The following is a 24710-nucleotide window of genomic DNA, read 5'->3' as shown; positions in this document are numbered from 1 at the left end:
GGTGCGGTTGGCGCAGGATAGAGCAGGGTTTAGGGCTGTTGTGCATAGGGTTGCTATGAGTCGGAAACGACTCGACGGCACATAACAACAACAACAACATTCATTCATTGTTGCACCTTTCTCCCTGCCCACCCCACCCCCACCCCCAGTTTGCTCTTCTCTTTGAAAAGTAAAAGAAAAATTTTTGTGTCTATGTGTTTCATCTTGTAATTAGCCATTTTAATTGGTACTGTTTTTTCTTAGATCTATTTCTATATTCTCTGTCACTGTTGTGAAATCCAACTGATTTTTGCATGTTGATCTTGTAACCTGCTACATTGTTGCATTGGTTAACTATGTCCAATAGTTTTCTTGCTGAATCTTTAGCATTTTCTAAGTATATGATCATATCATCTGCATATGGAGATAGTTTTTCCTCCTCTTAGCTAATTTGGATGCATCTTATTTTCTTTTCTTACGTCACTGCCCTTGGTAAGACTTCAATACAATATTTAATGTTGTTGTTGTTGTTATGTCTTGTTGAGTCACCTGCGACTCATAGCGACCCTATGTACAACAGCCCTAAACCCTGCTCTAGCCTGTGCCAGTCTCACTGTCTCTGACACACCTACCTACCCCCATTACTCCAGTCTCTGAACCAATCCATCCCATTGAGGGTCTTCCTCTCCTGTGCTGTTCCTCCATCCTCCCAAGCATGATGTCCCTCTCCAAGCCCTAGTGAGATAGTCTACAGAGAGTCACTAATTCATAAGGAGTTATTAATTTTGTTACATTTTCTGTTGTCTTAGCTACAATATTGTGATAATTAGTATTTGTGGATCAGTATCAATACTTTTTTAGAGAATGAAGTAGTAATGATTGGAAAACATTTTTTAATAGTTTCTTTTCCATTATAATATTGTAACTAATAATGTTGTAATTCAATGTAGAAAGATTTTACAAAATAATTTTGTTATTAAAGCTGGACAATGACTAGGGATTATAGAAAGAGAATGATGCCTTTGAGCTGTGGTGTTGGAGAGTAGTATTGGCTATACCACAGACTGCCAGGAGAACAAACAGATTCGTCCTGGAGAGGGTAAAACCAGGTTTCTCTTTGGAGTCAAGAATTCTGAAGCTTTATGTGACCTATTTTGGGCATGTTGCAAGGAGGGACCAGTCCTTGGAGAGGGAGATCCTGCTTGGAAGGGTGGAGATACACAAGAGAGGAAGACCTCGATGAGATGGATTGATTCAGTGACTAGAGTAATGGTGGTAAGTGTGTCAGTGACAATAAAGTTGGCACAGGATAAAGCAGGGTCCAGTGCTGTTCTGCATAGGGTCACTATGAGTCACAAGTGACTCCTCAGCACATCACAACAACAGTATTCATATAAGAAATATTATATTTAAGACTATATTAACTATATATTTTATTTCCAAAATTTATAATAGCCATTAAAAAGGATTCTGCATGGGAGATTGGCCATGACAAGGGAAGCCAATAAAGATTTACTGCATTGAATGGCATCAGTTTTTGTGACACCATTGAGATTGATGTGGGAAAATGTGGCCACATCTACAAAGACTGCATTGGTGGTTATCTTTTGACCATTGAGAGAAGTCATTCTAAGTAAAGACATTGTAATTGGAAATTAAGAGGGTCAGCCAAAAAAGGAAAGACCTTCAACGAGAGGAAAACGGTGACCAAAAAAATGGGCTTACATGGGCTGGGTTTCATTCTATTGTCAAAGCTGGTTTGACAGGATTCTACTCTGAAGATACACCTATAACAATGTAGGTGCCTGTTGCAATCTGTTTGAAACTTTAAGATCTGGGAACAACCAAAATATGTACACAGAAAAGCACAAGTGAATGTGCGTCCACAGAGAGGCGTGGTACCAAGTGCAAAAAAGGAATGAGAAAGATGACATGAATCGAAGTAGACTGATTTGGGGAAGTAAACTAAGTAATAAGGGTCCTCTGATGGCTGAGTGATAAATGGCTGTGCTGTAATCCCGAAGGCACATGGATTGAATCCACTGGCTGTTCCATGGAAGAAAGATGGGCAGTCTTCTCCAGTGTGAGTTACTGCCTCAGTAAACCTGGATGAGGATCTGTTATGAGTTGGTTCAGAATTAATGGTACAGAGTAACAAGAACGTAGAAAAGAATACTTACTGTGCTACTTTTTGTGTAAGAAAGAAGTGGAAATAAAACTATACATATATACTTCACATGTATTTACTTACACAAAAACAAAAAAAAAAAAAAAGAAAAACTAAGAAGGGTAAACCTTTACGCTTTTCTGTGTACAACAAGGATGCAACACTGTCTTTTGGAACCATGTTCAAGTTTTACAAGAAAAGAGAGAGCACATATATATGTAGGGATGGAAAGAGGAAGAAAGAGTGTAGGGAAGGAAACCCAAAAAGGTGAACAAGAAAGTGATTTAAAAACAGAAAAAATAACCTAAACTGTATTGCAATCACTATCATAACTACAGTGAAGAAGTGGGAGCAAGGGGTGGGGGGGAGGGGGAGGCGATAAGGATTTGTGTCTGTTGTAACCATAGAACAAAGTGTCTCAACTACATACCTGCAGGCTGAAAACAAAAAGAATTTCAAATAAATATTTAACTTAGAGTTGGCAGGTAGCTTTATTTCTTTTTCTTCTTCAGAGTTAGGGCTTTAAAATCCTGAAATTACATTCTGCGCATTCTAGGATAGAGTAAACTAGTTAATATATTACAGAAAATGGGAGCCAGATTCCTTACTGTAAGAAAACAGAAAATAACAAGGGAACTGGGAAGATAGAATAAAGTCTATTACAATGGTGACCTCTGGAATGTGAGACCAATCAGAACTAACTTATGGAATTGGTTTTTCAAATATAGAAAAAGATACAGGTTCAGAAGCATGTGTGTATTTTCAAGCCAAGTCCACTAAGAGGTCAAAAAGATTTTCTTGTTGTAGGTATTGTTCTGCATATAGGTTGAAAAGGTTGAACAGATTATCCGCGAGGCTGGGCTCTATGAGGAGAAATGTGGGGTCAAGATTGGGGGATGATTTATCAACAATCTGCATCATGCAGATGACACAACCCTGCTTGCTAAAACTGAAGAGGACCTGAAGCACCTGCTACAGAGGTTCAAGGACTGCAGCCTCCAATATGGATTGAGGCTCAATGTCAAGAAGACAAAGATTCTTACCACTGGACCAATTGGCAGCATCAGGATATATGGTGAAGAGATTGAGATTGTACACAGCTTTAGTTTTCTTGGCTCCACAGTCAACAGTCTTGGCACCAGCAGCCAGGAAATTAAAAGGCGCATTGCCATGGGAAAGTCTGCTGTTAGGGACCTCTCCAAAGTACTGAAGAGCAATGGTATCTCTTTGGAGACTAAGGTGCGTCTGATACAGGCCATGGTCTTCTCAATCACTTGTTATGCATCAGAGAGTTGGACAATGACCAAGGATGATAGAAGGAGAATTGATGCCTTTGAGCTGTGGTGCTGGAGAAGAGTATTGAGAATACCATGGACTGCTAGGAAAACAAACAGATTTGTCCTGGAAAGGGTTAAACCGGGTGGCTCCTTGGAGGCAAGGATTCTGAGACTCCATGTGACATACTTTGGACATGTTGTGAGGAGAGACCGCTCCTTGGAGAAGGACATCATGCTTGGGAGGGTGGAGGGACAGTGCAGGAGGGGAAGGCCCTCTATGAGGTGGATTGATTCAGTGACTGGGATAATCAGGATGGGAGTGTCAGAGACAGTGCGATTGGCACAGGACCTGCTCTATCCTGTGCCAAGCTTATTGTCTCTGAGACACCTACCCTCCATTATCCCAGTCACTGAATCAATCTATCTCATTAAGGGTCTTCCTCTCTTGTGCTGTCACCCTTCCAAGCATGACACCCCTCTCCAAGGACTGATCACACCTTGCAACATGCCCAAAGTATGTCAGACAAAGCTTCAGAATCTTTGCCTCCAAGGAGCAGTCTGGTTTCACCTTCTCCAGGATGAACCTGTTTGTTCTCCTAGCAGTACATGGTATATTAATACTCTTCTCCAGCACCACAGCTTAAAAGCATTAATTCTCTATTATCCTTAGTCATTGTCCAGTCTTCTGACACATAGTATGTAATTGCAAAGATCATGGCCTGGATCAGGTGCTCCTTAGTCTCCAGACTGACATCATTGCTCTTCAGTATTCTGGAGGAGTCCCTGACAGCAGACTTTACCAATGAAATTCATCTTTTAATTCCCTGGCTGCTGGTCCCAAGAATGTTGATTGTGGAGCCAAGCAAACTGAAGCTGTTAACAATCTCAATTTCTTTAACATCTATCATGATGCTGCCAATTGGCCCAGTGGTGAGAATCTTTATTTTCTTGGTGTTGAGCTTCAATATGGATTTTCTAGTAGCAATGGACATATCTAGCCCAGATTTGATTCTGAAATGTCAGCCTTTACAACAAGGAACCATTGTTCCTTGAAGAAATTGTTGATTTCAGAACTGTAATATCTTCCTGTTTCAGCAGTGAAATTCTCAGAAAAAGTGGATGAAAGCTAGCATAATCTGAGCACCTAAAAAGGGAATAACAGTAAAAGGTCAGAGCCTATTAACAAAAATGAGAACTCATATGGGAAATATGGAAAACATCCTTACTAAGAATGCCAATTAGTGAAAAAAAAGGAATGACAAAAATAAAACTCAAATCTCAAATTCATTCCCTTCTAGTCAGGACTAACTCACAAGTGAACCTCCAGTGGGTTTTCTAAAGGCTGTAAATCACACGGGAGGAGTGGCCCATCTTTCTCCCATGGAGCCACAAGTGGATTCAAACTGCCAGAGAGGCGCCATCTTGGCGCTGGCAGGGCATGAAATAATTTGTTATGGTAAAAACCATGCTGTTGTTGTTAGGTGCTATTGAATTGAGCACGACTCATAGTAACCCTATGAACTAAAGATCTGAAACCAGTCCTGTCCTGTGCCATCCTCACACTTCCTGATACACAAGAGCCCATTGTAGCAGTCACCTTGTCAATCCACCTGGTTGAGGGTCTTCCTCTCCTTCACTGACCCTCCATCCTTTCCAAAATCATGTCCCTCTCCAAGTAATAGTACTTCCTAGCAAATGTCCAAAGTATGTTAGGTGAAGCGTCATCATTCTTGCCTCCAAAGAGCACGCTGGATGCACCCTCTCCAAAACATATCTATTCATTTTCTTGGCCACCCATGGTATGTTCAGTGCTCTTCTCCAACATTACAGCTCAAAGGTATCAATTATTTTTCTGTCATTCTTATTCATTGTGGAGGTCTCGGATGCATAGGTAGTAATCCAAAAGACCATGGCCTCAATCAGACACACCTTAGCCCTCAAACTTACATCACTATTCCTCAATAATTTGGAAAGGTCCCTAACTGTAGATTTTCCCATTGCAATGCATCTGCTTATTTCCTGACTGCTCATACCAAGTGTGTTAATTGTGGACCCAAGCAAGATGAAGCTGTTGACAATTTCAATCTCCTCTCCATCCATCATGACACAGCCTATTGGTCCAGTTGTAAGATACTGAGATGCAATCCATACTGAACGGTGTATTCCTTGATCTTCTGCAACAAGTGTTTTGAATCCTCCTCATTTTTGGCAAGCAAGGTTGAGTCTACTGCATAACACAGGTTTTTGATGAGTCTCCCTCCAATCCTGCTGCCACATTCCTCTTCATAGAGTCCAGCTTCTCGGAAATTTGTTCAGCATATAGACTGAACAGGCATGAAGACAGAATACATCTCTGACTCACTCCCATACCAATTCCAATCCAGGAAGTGCTCCCCTGCTCCATTTGCACAACAGCCTCCTGGTTCAGGTATAGATTCTTCGCGAGCACAATAAAATGCTCTGGGATTCCCATTCTTCACAATGCCAACCACAGTTTGTCATGATCCACACAATCAAATGCCTTTGCACAAATAGACATTTTTCTGATGGTCCTTACTTTCAGCCAGGATCAATCTGACATCAGCAGTGATATCCTTGGTGCTATGGTCTCTTGTAAATCCTACTTGAACTTCTGGCAATTCCCTATCTATGTACTGTTCAAGTCATTTTTTAATGATTTTAAGCAGTATTTTGCTAGTATGTTATATAAATGATATTTATTGTTCAATAATTTCCACATTCAATTAGATCACCCCACTTGGGAATAGGAACAAATATAGAAATCTTCCAATCCATTGGCCAGACAGTTGTCCTCCAAATTTCCTGGCAAAGACTAGTAAAAATGATGGAAGAAAGCAAAGTAGCTGGTGAGATCTAATGAGTAACAGTTTATTTAGAGGACTCAGAAGTACCAATCCAAGAAAGAGTTCATATTTTTTAAATGTAATTTTACTGCAAACAGACCTGGCAAAACAAAGATAAAATAACGAGTCATGGGCAAAGAATGCAACACACTGAGGAAGAATGAAACATTATTTCTAGGGTACAGCTACTGAGTGTGTATATTTTTGTTGTTAAGTGCAGACGAGTCTTAGACAACTCATAGCAACTCTATGAATGAAAGACCTGAACCCTTGTATAACTTTAATCATTTCTCCAAGTTCATAAAGTTTCCAGAGGCAAACTATGTCAGAAGTGGATGCCACTCCTTCTTCCAAGCTTGTTTTAATTGGGGAGCTCCACCACTGTCCACCATGGGTAACTATTATCACATTTGGCACATCAGTGTCACAGTGTTTAGCATCACAGCAAACACAAGTTACCTCTGTACAGAAAATGGACAGACCAGTGCTATACCATTTAGAAGAATGTTTGACCAAATACAATTAAAACCAGGCCTGAGGGCAGCAGATTAAAATCACCCACCTTTGGCTTCATAGCATCACTTTCTATCCACTAGGCCAAGAGAGCTCTTTCTATGTTGTTGTTATGTGCCATTGAGTTGTATAGCCTCAAATAAAATTTATATATTATCCTCACTTTAAAAATGCAAAATATATGTTTAAAAAGTAGTCATTTTTTATCTATCAATTTTTCATATGATGGTAGCTGGCACCTTGCTATGTTGCTGGAAGCTTGGCCACTGGTATTACAAAGAGCACCAGATGACCAACTTTGGACAAGTTTCTCCAAAGCTTCTAGACTTAAAGAATAGAAAGAAGGAATCGTCAATCTACTTTCAAATTAAAATAACCTGACCAGTGAAAACATGAGTAGCAGCAGAACAGTGTCTGATACAGTGCCAGGGGATGAAGCCCTCAGATTTGAAGGCCTTAAGAGACTTGGGAAAGAAGTATCTTCAAAGCTGAGTCAATTTAAATAATGTAGATGAAGCTTCCCATATCTTCATTTGCTGATGTGGTGTGACTCCAAGTGAGAAGATACAGATGTGCATGTCTATTACTAACAAGAATACATAATTATGAAGTAAGAATCAAGGAAAAATCGAAGTGGTCAAGAAATGAAATGGAATTCATAAAGATTGGTATCTTAGGCACTACCAAGTTTAAATAGACTTGTAGTAGCCCTTTGAATGAGATAATCATATGGTCTTACTATGGCAGGTATGACAAACTGATGAGAAAGGCATGCCATTGTCAAAAGGAACATTTCAAGATCCATCCTGAAATACAATTGTCAGTGATAGGATCACACTGATGCACTTTCAAGGAACACCAGTTACTGGTGACTATTATTCATATTTATACCTCAATGACTAAAATCAAAGATGAAAACGAAAAATTTTTATCAACTTCTACAGTTTAAAATTGATCAATTACCATTAATCAATTGATCATATAGTAATCAATAGTAATAATGCTAAAATACAAAATATCTCTGATTACATGAAAACAGAATACAATTTTGAAATAAAAACTCAAATAATTTGTAAACCTTCACTCAAATAATTAAAAAATGGAAAACAGAAAGAAAAAATATATTGCAAAGTGGAAAAAAGTTAATAGTTTGAAGGAAGAAGTTCAAGCTGCATGATAACATTGGCAAAAACAAGCCTCTAGGAATTCACAGAGTATTAATTGAGATATTTCAAGAAATGATGTAACAGAGGAAATGTTCACTTTTCTATGCCAAGAAATTTAGAAAACAGCTACATGGCCCACCAACTAGAAGAGATCTGAATTTGTGCCCATTACAAACAAAGGAGATCTGACAGAATACAAAAATTATCAATCAATGTAACTCAAATCACAGACAAGTAAATTTTTGTGAAAAACAATTTAAAAGAATGATTGTAGTAGTCCATTAATAGGGAACTGTTGGAAATTTAAATCAGACTCACAAGACAAGGAACAGCTATTGCCAAATGAGTCTTACATGAAATCAGAGAATACCAGAATTATATTTACCTGTGCTTTATCAACTATGGAAGGGCATTTAACAGTGTAAACCATAACAAAGTATTGATAATTACAAATAGGAATTCCAGAACATTTAATTACGCCCTGCAGAATTGTACTTAAGACCAATAGACAGTTATTCAAACAGAACAAGGGGATACTGTGTGGTTTAAAATCAGGGAAAATATGTTTCAAAAGTTGTAGTCTTTCACCATATCTACTGAATTCACCTGCTGACAAGATGGACTACATGAAGAAGAACAGCATCAGAATTGGAGAAGGAGGATTCATTAATAATCTATGATATGAAATGATACAACTTTGCTTAACAGAAGTGACAGTGCCTTAAATAACTGTGTGGACCAGGCTGAACTCTGACAATACATTTTCCTTCAATGCAATCATGCTATCTGATAATGTTGCCTTGTCTGCTGTGTGATTCAGTGAGTCCTACTTGCATATTGGCCTTGCTGTATTATTATTTTATTTGCTATTAACAACAGTTATCCTGATCGTAATTTGTATAACTTAAAACAAAATCACACTGTTCCTTGCTGTTGTTGTTGTTGTTATGTGCCATTGAGTCACCTGCAATCCATAGTGACCCTATGCACAGCAGCTCTGAACCCTGCCCTGTCCTGAGGTAGTCTCACTAATTTGGACACGCAAACCCCCATTATCTCAGCTACTCTATCAATCCATTTCATCCAAAGTCTTCTTTTCCTGAGCTGTCCCTCCACCATTCCAAGCATGATGTCCTTCTCCAAGAATCCGTCTTTCCTGGCCACATGACCAAAATATGTGCGATGGAGCTTCAAAATCCTAGCTTCCAAGGAGAAACCTTATTTCACACTCTCGAAGACAGAACTATTTGTTTTCTTGGTAGTCCATGATATATTCAAGACTCTTCTCCAGCACCACAATTTGAAGGCATCGATTCTTCTTCTGTCATCCATAATCATTGTCCAGCTTTCTGAAGCATATCAAGTAATTGTGAAGACCATGGCCTGGATTAGGCACACATTAGTCTCTAGACTGACATTGTTGCTTTTCAGCACTCTAGAGGTCCCTGGCAACAGACTTTCCAAAGGCAATTCATGGTGGTTTTTTTAAATCCTGATTGCTGTTGTTAAGACTGTTGATTGTGGAGTCAAGCAAGCTATAACTGTTAATAACTTCAATCTCTTCTCCATCTATCATGGTGCTGCCAATTGACCCAATGGTGAGAATCTTTGTCTTCTTGATGTTGAGCTCCAATCCATATTAAAGACTATAGTCCTTGACTTTCTGCAGCAAGTGCTTCAAGTCTTCTTCAGTTTCAGAAAGCAAGGTTGTGTCATCCGCATAACATAAGTTATTGATGAGTCTTCCTCCAATCCTAATGCCATATTCATCCTCATAAAGCCCTGCTTCCTGAATTATCTGTTCTGCATATAGACTGAAAAGGTATGGAGGCAGGATGCATCTCTGGCACACTCATTACCTAATTTTGAACCATGCAGTGTTTCCCTGCTCTGTTCTGAGGACTGCTTCCTGGTCCAAGTATAGGTTTTGCCTGATAGGGTAAACACAATTGAGTGTTCTGAAATTCCCATTTTCCTCAAGGTTAGCCACAATTTGTTGAGAACCATGCAGTCAAATATCTTTGTATAATCCATGAAATACAGATAGACATTCCTCTGGTACTCTTTGCTTTCTGCCAAGATCCATCTGACATTGGCAATAATGTCTCTAGTGCCATGACCTCTTCTAAGCCAAGCATGTATTTCTGGTAGTTCTTGGTCAATGCAAAGTTCCTGTCATTTCTGGATAATCTTCAGCAGGATTTTGCTAGTGTGTGATATTAGTGATGGATTTCACGTCACGAGATGCACAGATATCAGATTGATTACATCTGTGGAAGGAGTCATTGGCAAAGTTCAGTATCAGCAGTGAAAACTAGGCCAGGTGCTGATTATGGAAAAGACCATCAACTGCTCATATGCAAGTTCAAATTAAAGCCAAAGAAGATTAAATCATATCCACAGGAATCAAAATTTAATCTTTAGTCTATTCCTCCTGAAATGAAAAACCAACTCAGGAATGGATTTTAGGCCTTGAACACTAATGAATGAAGGAAGATCAGATGAGCCATGGGAAGATATCAAGAATATCATTCATGAAGAATGCAAAAAGTCATTACAAAGAAGGAAGAAGAAGAAAAAGCCAAAATAGATGCCAGAAGAGACTCTGAATATTGCACTAGTGCACCAAGAATTCAAAGCAAAGGGAAGAAATCAAAAAGTTAAGGAGCTGAATAGAAGATTTCAAAGGATAACTCTGTAAGACAAAATAAAATATTATAATGAAATGTGCAAAGAGCTGGAGTTGGAAAACCAAAAGGGCTGAACTCACTCAGAATTCTTTAAGCTGAAGGAACTGAAGAACAAATTCAAGCTGTGAGTTGCAATGCTTAAGGATGCAATGGGCAGAATAGTGAATTATTTCAGTAAGCATTGAAAGAAGATGGAAGGAGTATAGAGCCATTGTATCAAAAAGAAGTTGTTAATACAGAAGAATTTCAAGAAACAACATATGATCAAGAGGCAATGGTGATAAAGGAGGAAGTTCAGGCTGCTCTGAAGGCTTGGCAAAAAGAAAGCCCCAAGAATTGATGGAATTCCAATTGACATATTTCAGCTAACAGATACTGCCCTGGATGTGCTCACCAAGTTGTGCCAAGAAATCTGGAGAACAACCACTTGGCCAACTGACTGGAAGACATCTATAATTGTTCCCATCCCAAAGAAGGGTGACCCAACAGAATGTGGAAACTACAGAACAATATCTTTGATTTAACATGCAGGTAAGATTCTACTGAAGATCATCCAAAAAAGACTGGAACAGCACATCAGCAGAGAACTGCCAGAAGTCCAGGCTCGGTTTAGAAGGGGTCATGGTACTAGGGACATTGTAGCTGATGTTAGATGGATCTTGGCTGAAAGCAAGGAATGCCAGAGTAATGTTCCTCTGTGTTTCATTGACTATGCAAAGGCATTTGACTGTGTAGATCATAGCAAACTGTGGCTGACTCTGAGAAGAATGGGAATACCAGAACACTTGATCATGCTAATGAGAAACCTACACTGGGACCAAGAGGCAGTCGTCAGAACACAGCAAGGAAACACTGCATGGTTCAAGATGGGGAAGGGCGTACACCAGGGATGTGTCCTGTCTCCATACCTTTCCAACTTATATGCAGAACATATTATACAGGAGGCTGGGCTCTATGAGGAGAAGTGTGGTGTCAGGATTGGTGGAAGGTCTATCAACAATCTGCGTTATGCAGTTGACACAACCCTGCTTGCTGAAACTGAAGAGGACCTGAAGCACCTGCTGCAGAGGGTCAAGGACTGCAACCTCCAATATGGATTGAGGCTCAATGTCAAGAAGACAAAGATTCTCACCCCTGGGCCAATTGTCAGTATCAGGATGGATGGTGAAGAGATTGAGATTGTTCACAGCTTTAGTTTGCTTGGTTCTATAGTCAACACTCTTGGCACCAGCAGCCAAGAAATTAAAAGACGTATTGCGATGGGAAAGTCTGCAGTTAGGGACTTCTCCAAAGTATTGAAGAGCAATGGTGTCTCTCTGGAGACCAAGGTGCATCAGATACAGGCCATGGTCTTTGCAATAACTTGTTATGTGTCAGAGAGTTGGACAATGACTAGGGAGGATAGAAGGAGAAGTGATGCCTTTGAGCTGTGGTACTGGAGAAGAGTATTGAATGTACCATGGACTGCTAAGAAAACAAACAGATTCATCCTGGAGAGGATTAAACCGGATGACTCATTGGAGGCAAGGATTCTGAGGTTTCGTCTGACATAGTTTGGATATGTTGTAAGGAGGGACCAGTCCTTGGGGAGGAACATCATGTTTGGGAGGGTGGAGGGACAGCGCAGGAGAGGAAGGCCCTCTATTAGGTGGATTGATTCAGTGACTGGGGTAATTGGGATGGGTATATTGGAGACAGTGAGATTGAGTTTGGGCTGTTGTACACAGGGTCACAATGAGTTGCAAGCAACTCAATGACACATAACAACAACAAGCTGGAATAAGAACAAGCCATATATCTATCATGGGAGATCACTGTTTGTGGAGGTATGAATATATAGATATCTATATATTGATATATATAGAGAGAACAAACTTTCCTCAAAATATTTTTCTAGCCTCAAATTCATTTTATCTTCACTATCCCTGTGAAATATATAGGGCAAGTTTGAGGGGCTGTTGAAATTGTAGGCCAAAGACTGATGTTAATACAAATCATTTACTGACTACAACCTTGAGTATGTCAGTTAACTACTCTGAAAGTCATGGTCTTTATCTGTTGAATTATCCATGCTGCCTACCTTGCAGAGTTGTTGTGAGGATCAAATGAGAATGTATGTAAAAGGTATGGAAATGTTAAAGTGTTATGTACTTGCTAGTCCTCTTTCCTTTCTTTTAGAAGGCCTAAAGCTAGATGACATTTTACTAATCATTTTCTTCACTGATTATTGAGTAGTTGTCCTATTACATGTATTCTATCCATATTAGATAGAAGACTTTTCAACATAGAAAACAAGATGAACCAAATGAAATCTAGTTCAACCAGCAAAACCCTCAATATCTATTGGAAACAATGACCAAGCCAACTATAAGAGCATTTTTCAATCAGTCAAGCTGGCATGGATGGAGCCAACGATCTGTGTCTCTTCTTTCTCAAGTTTGTTTTTGGATGGGGACAAATAAATAAAAATGACTTCAATTGCTTTGTCTGTTACCAGTTTGAGTTCCTTTTGCATTGATCAATGGGATTAGGCTCTGGGTGGTTACAAAGAAGAACGACTTGGCATGTGTATAACTGATTACAATACAGGATAGGATGTGGTAAGAACTGTTAAAATAATAAGTATGGTCCCATGGGATTTTTTCCTCCATGGGACTTTTTGAAGGGAGAAAAAAAAGGACTAGATTTCTATTTGAATTGCAACTCAATATGAAGAAAACAAAAATCTTCACAAGATCAATAAGCAGCATGATGATAAAGGGAGGAAAGACTGAAGTTGCCAATGATTGGATTTTACTTTCTATTGTACCTAATGTAAATAAGAACCAACCTAATAGAATCTAATGACAACAATAATAAAACATATCAACATGGCAAAGATGGAGAGCCTCCTGTGGAAGATGACAGCGATCTCGGTGCAAAGCTTGATGACTTAGGGGAAAATAAACAGCATAAAATTCAGTTTTCTTTTCTTCTGAGACTTTTTTCAGCAGTGAAGAAGCATTTTTAACAATCATATGTATTTTCTTACCAGGAAGTAATACTTGGTCATTTGAAAATATTGCACCAGGGAACATTTGCATCTCAAGAAAAGATTGACAAATTCTGTGAATTATTAGAGCTAGTGACTTGGATTATTATTGTTGCTCCTGTTACTGTTAGGTGCTGTTGAGATAAGTATAATTCAGTAACCCAGTGAACAAAAGATCTGAAACCTGTTCTACCCTGTGCTGTTCTCACACTTCATTACACACAAGAACCCATTGTGGTTGTCAGTCACTGTGTCAATCCTTGAGGGTCTTTCTCTCCTTCACTGACCTTCCACTCTTCCAAATATCATGTCCTTCTCTAAAAAAATAGTCCCTCCTAGCAATATGCCCTATTTGAGTAAAAAACTCATCATTCTTGCCTCTAACACTCTGGCTGCACTCTTTCTAAGACACATTAGCTTATTCTTTTGGCTATCCCTGAGATATTCTGTGCTCTTCTCTAACACCACAGCTCAGAGGCATCACTTCTTCTTATGTCATCCTTATTCACTGTTCAGCTTTCAGATGCATAACAAGTGATTAGAAAGACTATGGCCTGAATTAAAAGTCAGGTGTAAACTGATTCGGTTTTTTTTTCTTCATATCTTTAACAATCAAGTGTAAGCTGATTGGTCATTTTGATTTAGTTAACAATAAGCTATGGGCTGGAAGCCTCTTGTTTAAACCAAGGGGGCCCTCGTGGTCCTTCATATTTAAAAGTCATTTGGATCCTGCTTGAGTCTCCTGTTTGGAGCCTCCTGTGTGAAGCAGTTAGATTCTTGATGGTAGGTTGTTTTGATTTAATTGAAAGTTGGGTGTAAACTGTTTGGTCATTTTTATTTTTTCTGATTCTTGGAACATAAGTGATATTTACATCTAAATTATTTTTAGTACTTTGCATAAAATCATTCATATGCATCATGTTTTGTACATTTTTGTGTGTTTTAACAATCATTGATAGGTGTATTTTATTCATGCACCTTGTGTTTCATACAATCATAGAACAATGGTAACTAATTACATAAAATACAAAATATAATGCATATGAGTGAATGATGATCATTTTTTATTTCTTTAACAATCACATGTAAGCTGACTGGTCATTTTGATTTCGTTAAAAATCAGCTGTGGGTTGGAAGCCCTTTGTTTAATTGTGTTCAGGGAGAATCTTGTCAGTCAGCTTGCTGTACTGAGATAACTTGGGGTTGCTGTGATACTGAAAGCTATGCCACTGGTGTGTCAAATGCCGTAATGGTTATCCATAGTGGACAGGCTCCCATGTTAAGACAGTCTATAAAGCAGGATTGGCCATCCACTTCTTAAATAACAGACCTATGAACACTAGAGGAATGAGGATAGTTACAGTACTGTAGTGGTAGACCCGAGATTGAAAGTCAGTTGAGGAAAAAAAACCAAACATCATTTAATAAATGGAACATGCAATGTATGTAGCTTGAATGTTGAAAACTGGAAGTTGTTAAAAATTAAATGGAACACATGAACATCAATATACAAGACATTAGTGAGATGAGATGGACCAATTTTGGCCACTTTCATTCAGATTCTGACTATACTGCAAATGAAAAACAGAAAAAGAATAGTGTTTCATTCATAGCCAGTCAATTTCAAGTTCTTCCCTGAAATACTATATTGTGAGTGATAATAATCCATACTCATACAAGGAAAATCCGTTAACATCACTATTATTCAAATATACGCTCCTACATTTGGAGCCCACTTGGTGAGAACATCCAGGGCAGCATATGTTTGTTGAAATATGTCAGTCAGTATGCCATCAATTTCTGAGGCCATGTTTTTTGCCAATTTTTTCAAAGCAGCTTGAACTTCTTCCTTCATCACCACAGGTTCTTGCTTATATGTTGTTTCATGAAATTCTTCTGTGTCCACCAATTCCTTTTGGTACAATGACTCTATATACTCTTTCCATCTTCTTTTAATGCTTTCTAGATCATTTAATATTCTGCCCAAAGCATCCTTAGTATTGCAAGTCAAGGCTTGAATTTGTTCTTCAGTTCCTTCAGTTTAAGAAATGCTGAGAAAGTTTGGCCCTTTTGATTCTCTCACTCCAGCTCCTTGCACATTCCATTGTACTTAAAAAAATAAAAACAACTCTAAAAAAAAAACTACCACAAACCCAAAAAAGTATCAATATAATTTTCCCCCTGATATTTTAAGTATTTCACTAGCAATATTGAGAGAAAACAACAGAATAAAATCAGAATTTTGGCCAGAGCACAAATCTAATTACACTGTATTATTAAATAATGTCCCCAGAATTCTTATATTATCCTGAACTCCATGCCTTATTCTAGATCTCAACACTAATCATATAGCTAGTTTATACCAGAATAGCTATACAAATTCTTTGGAGACAATATCCATTCTGACTTAATAATTTGTCTTCCATTCTGAATATCATTATAACCTATACTATTTATTCTGTGTTTTTCTTGTAAGAATGTTTTTTAAGACAAAAGAAACAGACATTCAACTAAAACATGGGAATTGAGATATATTAGAATAAACACATTTATATCACAAAAAATCTTCATAAGAAACATATATAAGCATACACAAGTCACATAAATAAAATATAATAATTGCATGCACAACACATTGTGGCTACCACTGAAAAGAATGGGCATACGAGAACACTTGACTGTGCTCATGAGAAACCTAGACTTGGACCAGGAAGTAGTCCTCAGAACACAGTAAGGAAACACTGCACAGTTCAAAATAGGCAAAAGAGTGCATCAGGGATGCATATTGTTTCCATACCTTTTCAATTTATATGCAGAACAGATAATTTAGGAGGCTGAGCTTTATGAGGAGGAATGTGGCATCAGGATTGGAGGAAGAATCATAACAACCTATGCTATGCAAGTAACACAATCTTGCTCGCTAAAACTGAGGAGGACCTGAAGCATATGCTGCAGAAGGTCAAGGACTGTAATATTCAATATGGATTGAAGCTCAATATAAAGAAAACAAAAATTCTCACTACTGGACCAATTGACAGCACCATGATGGATGGAGAAGAAGTTCAGGTTTTTAATAATTTCAGGTTGCTGTAGTCCACAATCAACACTCGTGGACACCAACAGTCATGAAATTGAAAAAAAAAATTGCACTGGGAAAATATGCTGTCAGGGACTTCTCCAGATTGATGAAGTGCAAAGATGTCAGTCTAGAGAATAAGATGCACCTGATCCAGGCCATGCTGCTCTCAATTACTTGCTATGCATCAGAGTGCTAGGGCAATGACTAAGGATGACAGAAGAAGAATTGATGCCTTTATGTTGTGGTGTTGAGGAAGAGTGTTGAACATACCATGGACTGTAAAGAGAACAAACAAGTTTGACCTGAAGAAGGTAAACCCAAGTTGCTCCTTGGAGACAAGGATTTTGAAGCCCTGACTGACATGCTTTGGGCATGTTACCAGGAGGGACCAGTTCTTGGAGAAGAACATCACGATTGGAAAAACTGAGTGACAGCACAAGAGAGGAAGGCCCTGAAGGAGATGGAATGACACAGCAACTAGGATTAAAAAAGTAGGTGTGTTGAAAACAGTGAGATTGGCTTTGGTAGAACATGGGTTCAGAGCTATTGTACATAGGGTCACTATGAGTTGCAGACAACTTAATTGCACATAACAACAACATACTATAATATCATTAAGTGTTCCCTGGAAGCCGAAATGATGAAGCTTCATCTCACATACTTTGGCCATGTTGCTGGGAGAGTCAATTCCTTCAAGGGGGGCTTCACACTTGGAAAGGTGGAGGGACAATGGAAAGGAAGAAGACCCTCAATCAGGTGGATTGACACAGTGACTGCAGCAATGGGCTTGAGTATGTCAAAAGATAGCGAGGAAGTCACAGAACGGAGTTTGTATCTGCTGTTCATAGGGTCACTATGAGTCATATTTAACTTGACATCACCTAACAACAACAGCAACAACATAATATATATTGAATGGGTTGCCAAGAGAACAAACAAGTTTGTCCTGGAGAGGGTGAAGACAGGCTTCTCCTTGGAGGCAAGGATTCTGAAGCTTCATCTGACATACTTTGATCATACTGAAGGTGGGATCAATCAGTCATTGGAGAAGGATGTCATGCTTTGGGAGGGTGGAGGGACAGCACAGGAGAGGAAGACCTTAATGAGATGGACTGATTCAGTGACTGGGGTACTGGGGGTAGGTGGGTCAGAGACAACAGGGTTGGTACAGGCTAGAGCAGAGTTCAGGGATGTTATAAATAGGGTCACTATGAGTTGCAGGTAATGTGACGGCACATAACAACAAAAACAACAATATATAAAATATATAATATATATATTAACAAAGAAGGGGAGAAAGGATAACATATCTCATTGTGTAATGAGCATATTTATGGTGCATTCTATATATGGATCAAGGAGTTCTGGTATTGCAGTTCTCAGATGGTTGTTGTGTATCATCGAGTCGGATCTGACTCATGGCAGACTACTCCAGTGAGTCTTCAGAGGCATTTTAATTGCACAGGAGATTGCCTATCTTTCTCCCACAGAGTAGCTGGCAAATTTGAACCACATGCCTTCAGATTGGTAGTGCAGCTCCTTACCACTAGGCCACCAGTATAGTCTTCAGGCAGTTAAACTGATAAGCCAAAACCTGCCTCTCTCTGGTGATTCAAATCCATCAGGGGCTCCTCAGGAAATGGGTAATCTCCTCCCATGCAATTTATCCCCCCAGAAACCCAATGGCGGATTAGCTATGAGTTGGTTCCACCCTAACAGCAATGAGTTTTTGAAGTTATGGATAAGGGTTAAATATCAGTGGATAAAGTTGTTAGGAGGGGTTTGTGTTTTTTTTTAAAGCAGGTGGCCAAAATTACTCTTGAGAATCCCTAAATGTTGCCTATGAATTAATGTATAAAGATATTATCATATGCTATAAATATTCAAGTTTGAGGATCATATACCCAAAGGAAGATATGAAAAAAGACGTCTATGTGTAGATATCTACACATTCAAGCCATTTTGCTTTTATGAGGTTTAACTCACAAATCTCTATCAGGAGGATTCTAAAATGTCTCAGCTTTCCTGTAACATGACACGATGGTATTTACTTTCAGTAAATTCTATATTCTTAAAACATGTTAATAGGAATTCAAAGATTAAACGTAATTTATTTGACAGTACTTGTCCATGACTGTGTCCTGGATTTGAACATAAACTTTGGCTCATCAGGTAATATACACACTGTTTTATCACAAGTTGTGGAGAAAACTGATTGCCCTGTGGTCATTTCCCATTGTATCCCACTAAATAGTTATCATTATCCCTCTTATTTGGCAATGTCTCAAGACTCCTCCCTGGCAGTACTTCTTTTTCTTCTTTTTTTTCCTTACTCCCCCCTGCCTTAGCCGACTTTTCTCTTTAAAAAGATTAGGTATTATTATCGTGACAGGAGCCCAGAATGAAAGCTGCACAGTGGAGTGGACTTGGGGGTAGGGATTGTATAGAAATGTAAGAATTTCTGTTTTACCTTTCAAAGAGAGCAGTGAATTGAGGGATGAGGGGTGGGCAGGGAGAAAAGTGCAACAATGAATGAAAATCCTCAGTCTCTGTAAACTTCCATTAAAATTACTTTTAAAAGGATCCTTTCATTGTTGCACAATTTCCTCCATCCCCCAGCATCCCAGTCCACTTTTCTATGCACCTCTTATTCTGGACTGTTGTCATGCAAATACTACACAATCATATTTCTTTTAGACAGTTCTTTCCCTCATTATTTAAATTCAGGGTCCTTTTTTTATCCCCTCTTTTCTTAGTTTCCCCTCAAGCCCCATGTCAGTCCTGTTTTATATCAGTGGCATTATGCAGTATTTGTCCTTTTGTGACTGAAATATTTCACTCAGGATCAGACCCTTCCAGGGTCACCCATTTTGTATAATATTTTATGAGTTCCTTGTTTTTCAGTGTTGCATGGTATTCCATTGTGTGACTATACCACAGATTCTCTATCCACTCATTTGTTGATGGACACTTAGGTTGCTTCCATATCTTTGCTATTGTGAACAATACAGCTTGATGGATTAAAGTATTTTGTGTTCTGAAATAAAAAGTCAAACCTGCTTCCAAGCTGATTCTAATTTATGGTGACCCTGTATGTGTAGAGTATAATTACTCAAAAGGGTTTTTCCAATTGCTGTAATTGTCTGCAAGATTGTCCACTCTTCTCCTAGCCAAGTACCCCTACTTCAATTAGCACCTCCAAGATTTTTGTTAGTAGTCAATGCTTAACTGTTTGTGCCACCCTAGGATACTGCTTATCTACTGAATTGCCGTAATAGTAAGATCTGGCTGGTTTTAGCTGAAATTTTTACGAAAAATTCCATAATGTGGAATTGACTTCTCACACGCTTGGGTTTCCACCTTCCAGTGCCAGTTGGGACTTTACCTGGTCTATCACCATGCAGTTTGCATACACTTCATCACCGCCATTTAGCATATCAGAAAGCCGACCTGCAGCAAGGAATGTTGAGGGATGCTTAGATTTTTTGAGCTCTTCAAAGGAACGATCTGAGAAGGAAACAAAAAATTCCAATCATAAATAAAAAGTCAGTTCAACATTACTTTTTCAGTTAGACCATAAGGGAAAAGCCAAGATGGCATTTTAAAAATTGTTTATAAAGTTGCATGTCATATCCGTTACACTGTGAGATCTGCATACAAGTGTTTTCTCTCGCACACTGAAATGTTCTCAGCTCCCCAGAGCCTTCATACAGAATGCACAGTTCTAGAAAACTATTGTGCATGTGGACTAAGGTCAGATAGGCAATAAACACAAGAAGAAAAGATCAAGATAATAACTATTAGGAACTCTGGTGGCCTTGGGGGGCAGGGGCAGAGGGTGGGAGTGGGGTAAATGCTGCACTGCAATCCCAAAGGCACAGAGCTCAAATTTACCAGCTGATCCAAAGAAAACAAGAGGAAAAATCTCCTCCCATACGTTTTACTGCACCTTGAAAACCCAGGAGGGTCAGTTATGAGTCAGTTCTGACTCAGCAGCACATAACAACATCAGCTATTAGAAAGAAACAAAACAAAACAAGACACCTTCTCACATCAGCACCAACATCCCAGTTTACTTTGGCAATAAAGTGGAAATGCTGGTGAGGGTATGGAGAGATGGGAACTTCCTTTATTTCCTGGAAGGAAGGTAAAATGGTGCCACCGCCAAGGAGAGCATTTGGTTTTTACTTAAAGAGTTGGGAAAAGGATCATTGTTATTATAATTTGAGGGAAAGTTTACAAATCATATTGGTTTTACATTAATTCATACACCTTTTATTTGAATTAATGCAAATAACTAATTACAATGTCTGATTATCCCTTTATTGCATTTTGCCTTTCTATTCACATGTCTTAATATATGCCTATTATCTCTTTATTTTATAGATAGAACAAACTATTCATTATTAGATGGAGATTTATTAAACTAGATTTTTGCCTTCAATTCCTAACAGATTAAATGAAATTAACTTTATTTATATTTTTAATACACTAGGGGCTGTATCAAGGAACTCTAGTGACATGCTTTATAGGGAATTGTGCTGTTAACTCAAAGGCTGATCTTCTCTGACAGTTCAAATCCACCAGCAGCTCTGTGAGAGGAAGATGAGTAGTCTCCTCCTATGCTGTTTACAGGATCCAGAAATCCACTGGAAGGTCAGCTATAAGTTGACTGTACCTCAAAGGCAGTGAGGTGGAGTTCAAGTGAGTAACTGTATCACAAATGTGTCACAGGCTCACTGGTGTTTAACCAAAGGGCCTAAATTAGTACTAAGTTTAGTGGCTACAACTGTCATTGTCGTTACGTGCCTTCACATTGGAACTGACTCATAACTGGCCCTCTGGTGGCTGTTCAGAGACTGTAAATTGCACAGGAGGAGATTGCTCATCGTTCTCACTCAGAGCAGGTGGTAGATTCGAACCACATGCCTTTTGATGGTAGTGCATCTCACTGCCACTAGACCATCAGTGCTTCCAGTACAGTTATAACAGTTGTTGTTGTTAAGTGCTGTTGAGTCACAGACGACTCAGAGCGACCCTTTGAACAAAGGACCTGAACACTTGTATAACTTTCATTGTTTCACCAAGTTCATAGAGTTTCCAAAGGCAAACTATTTCAGAAGTGGATGCCACTCCTGCTTCCAAGCTTCTTTTAATCGGAGTGCTCCACCAAGCACTGTCCACTGACTGCTAAATAAGAATTATCTCAAGCACTTGGAAAGTTTTGCTTTTAATTTAAATTATAAATCCTATTTGCCTGTTCCTGTATTCCCAGCTTTGTCCAAGCAGATGAGGCTGCTCGAAGCTTGCTCTCAAGAGACCCTCGCATACCTAGAAGGTAAGAAAAAGTTGCAAGCAATGAAATATGGAACCAGAATTTTAACTTCCTGTGACTTCGGATGAATAATCAGATCTCTGTCCACATTCACAGACAGACATCTCACATCCATAAAAACAAGTTATGATTATGCTTTCCACATGCAGATAGGAGAATTAAGTGAGTTTATCATTCAAAGAATTTGATATCTCTGGCACTTTGGGAGGTTATCAGTAAGTCTTAGTTATTGCTTTTATTTGTATTACTGTATTTGTTATTCATATTTCTTAGTTATGTTCCATGTAAAGTACAAAAGTTTTGATATTGTGCTAACCATAGTGTACTATGCAGTAATAGGTCACAAATATCTGTAAATTATTTTAAAAAGGGGTTCTGCTTGCTGAGTGGTAATGAACTGCACTGCCAGTCCAGAGGCTCATGGTTCAAATCCACCAGCTGCTCCACAGGAGAAGGATGAGTAGCCTTCTCTCATATGATTTACAGCTCTGAAAACCCACTGTAGGGTCACCTATGAGTTGGTTCCAACTCAATGGTGCATAATAACAACAACAAATGGTTAAAAAGAATAAATTCAAAAGTATACCCATAACTAATGTCATTGCCCATTATATTTTAGTAGGCTGAGTGAAAAAGTTAGTATTACCTTTATTTCATGAGAAATTGCACTTAATCTACAACCTGTCTAGGTTAGACTATTGCATAAAATCTGGGTAAACTCATGAGAGTTAATTAGTATATGAGAAAAGATTAGTAACTATTGAGCTGATATGCCAGGAAAGAACTCAATTCTGTTCATAGAAATCCTGGATCATTATAAACATTACAAAGAGGTATGAATTTTACTAGTCAAATGGCCTTGGCTTCAGATTCTGCATCTAAATCTGCCTTTGCCTATTAAAGAGATTTTATGAAGCACCTCAAAGAAATAAGACATGTAGAGGGATAACCAAAGTATTAAATAACTACAACTTGAACATTCAAACCACACAAATACTTCACAGTTACAAGCTTCATAATCAATCACTGTGCATTTCCATTCTAATTACATGAAAGAAAAATAGGTACGATTGGTTATAAATCAAGAACCTACCCAAATACTTCCAACATATCCTGAAGTAAGCAAATACTTGCTTGCTCATTTGTCATTTTACAGGATGGTTTTTTAAACAATCATGGTCTCACAAGATGTAATCAATCCAGCTTAACTCTGCTCTGCTGTCTTAAGATCACAGACTATAACACACTTGGTGTAACTGGCGTAGCCCTTAGAAAACGGTCCATCCTCCTTTTTAATGACTCTGCCATCAATGCTACAATAAGACTTTGTTGATAATAAGACTTACCTTAGAACTAACAAGATATTTGAGACAATAGCAAATAATTAATGGCTTTCCTTTTAAGAACAGAACCAAGTAAAATATGACCCATAAGCACGTGGTGGGAGTGCACAGGCTGTTTGTTGGTCACCTGACTGGCAAGGTGTGAATGATCAAAAGACAGTCATTCTGTGTTCAGCATACCAACCACTGGCTTCAGGAAAGGGCAAGAACTGCAGCTACTTCTGTTTTAATTTACACAAGTAAAAGTACTTGGATTCAACTTTCCTTCTGCAGATAAAATCCACCTGATAGTATGTGTCAGGTTAGAGATGATGTCGTTGTCAGATACCCTCAAGTCAGTGCTGACTCAGCACATAAAAGACTACACATAACAAGAGCTAGCAGATAACATGACTGCACATAGCATGAGTCTACATGACAGGCACAATAGAACTAGCATAAAACATGGCTATACTTAACGCAACAAAACATTGCCCTGTCTTGAAACCTGTACTGTGAAATTCTGGACAAATTCAATACTTTCCCGTTTATCATGGTGCTACTTACTGGATCAATCCTTACACCTGGATCATTCTACATGGATAATTCTACACGGGAGCAGAATAAAGTAAAAGATGGCAGTGTCTTGATACTTTGATCAAGCTATAGTCATGTTCTCTGCATGGTTAATTTGATCAATGTTGCAGGATATTATTTTCATTTTTCCCCAAATATAGGCACACAGTCCCTTATCTGTAATTCTAAGATCTAGAGAGCTCTAATTTCTAAATGCTGTTCTTTACCAAAATTCCTTAGAGCAATGATTGACTTCAGAACTGTTATGGTGGTGGTTGTTGTTCTTTGCTGTCATGATCAAACAAACTCATAGCTGACCTTTCTGCGAGTTTTCAGAGGCAGTAAATCACAAGAGAGGAGATTGCCCACCCTTTCCAATAGCATCTGGTGGATTCCAACCACATTCCTTTGGGATTGCTGTGCAGTTTCTCACCACAAGGCCACTAGAGCGCTCTACAGCCTTAATATCTTTCAATGACACTCTCAAAAAGTGATAGGAGACATAGCAAAAGAACACTGACAATAGTTTGAAGGTCCTATAGATCAAGTCTGATTACTCTGAACACCAAAATCAAGAATTCTAACTTCTTGTTGTTGTTATTAGGTGCTATTGAGTCAAGTACGACTCAGCGACCCTATGAATCAATGATCTGAAACCAGTCCTGTCCTGTGTCACCTCACACTTCCTGACACACAAGAGCCCATTCTTGT

General features: G+C 38.7%; 1 protein-coding gene across 1 annotated transcript in view; it reads right to left on the bottom strand.

The window, feature by feature from the left end:
• Nucleotides 1-24710, bottom strand: part of ARHGEF28 (Rho guanine nucleotide exchange factor (GEF) 28) — a 217976-nt gene that overhangs the window by 154011 nt on the left and 39255 nt on the right. The window contains exon 2 of the mRNA XM_006899033.1: nt 20152-20273. Within this exon, the coding sequence (XP_006899095.1) occupies nt 20152-20273 (122 nt within the window). The remainder of the gene's footprint in view (nt 1-20151; nt 20274-24710) is intronic.

The sequence above is a fragment of the Elephantulus edwardii genome, unplaced genomic scaffold, assembly GCF_000299155.1.
Source record: "Elephantulus edwardii isolate Elephantulus edwardi_28Jun2011 unplaced genomic scaffold, EleEdw1.0 scaffold00244, whole genome shotgun sequence".
In the NCBI taxonomy this organism is placed as follows: domain Eukaryota; kingdom Metazoa; phylum Chordata; class Mammalia; order Macroscelidea; family Macroscelididae; genus Elephantulus; species Elephantulus edwardii.
Note: the sequence above shows the minus strand (reverse complement) of the source record. Positions and strands in the feature narration are given on the sequence as shown.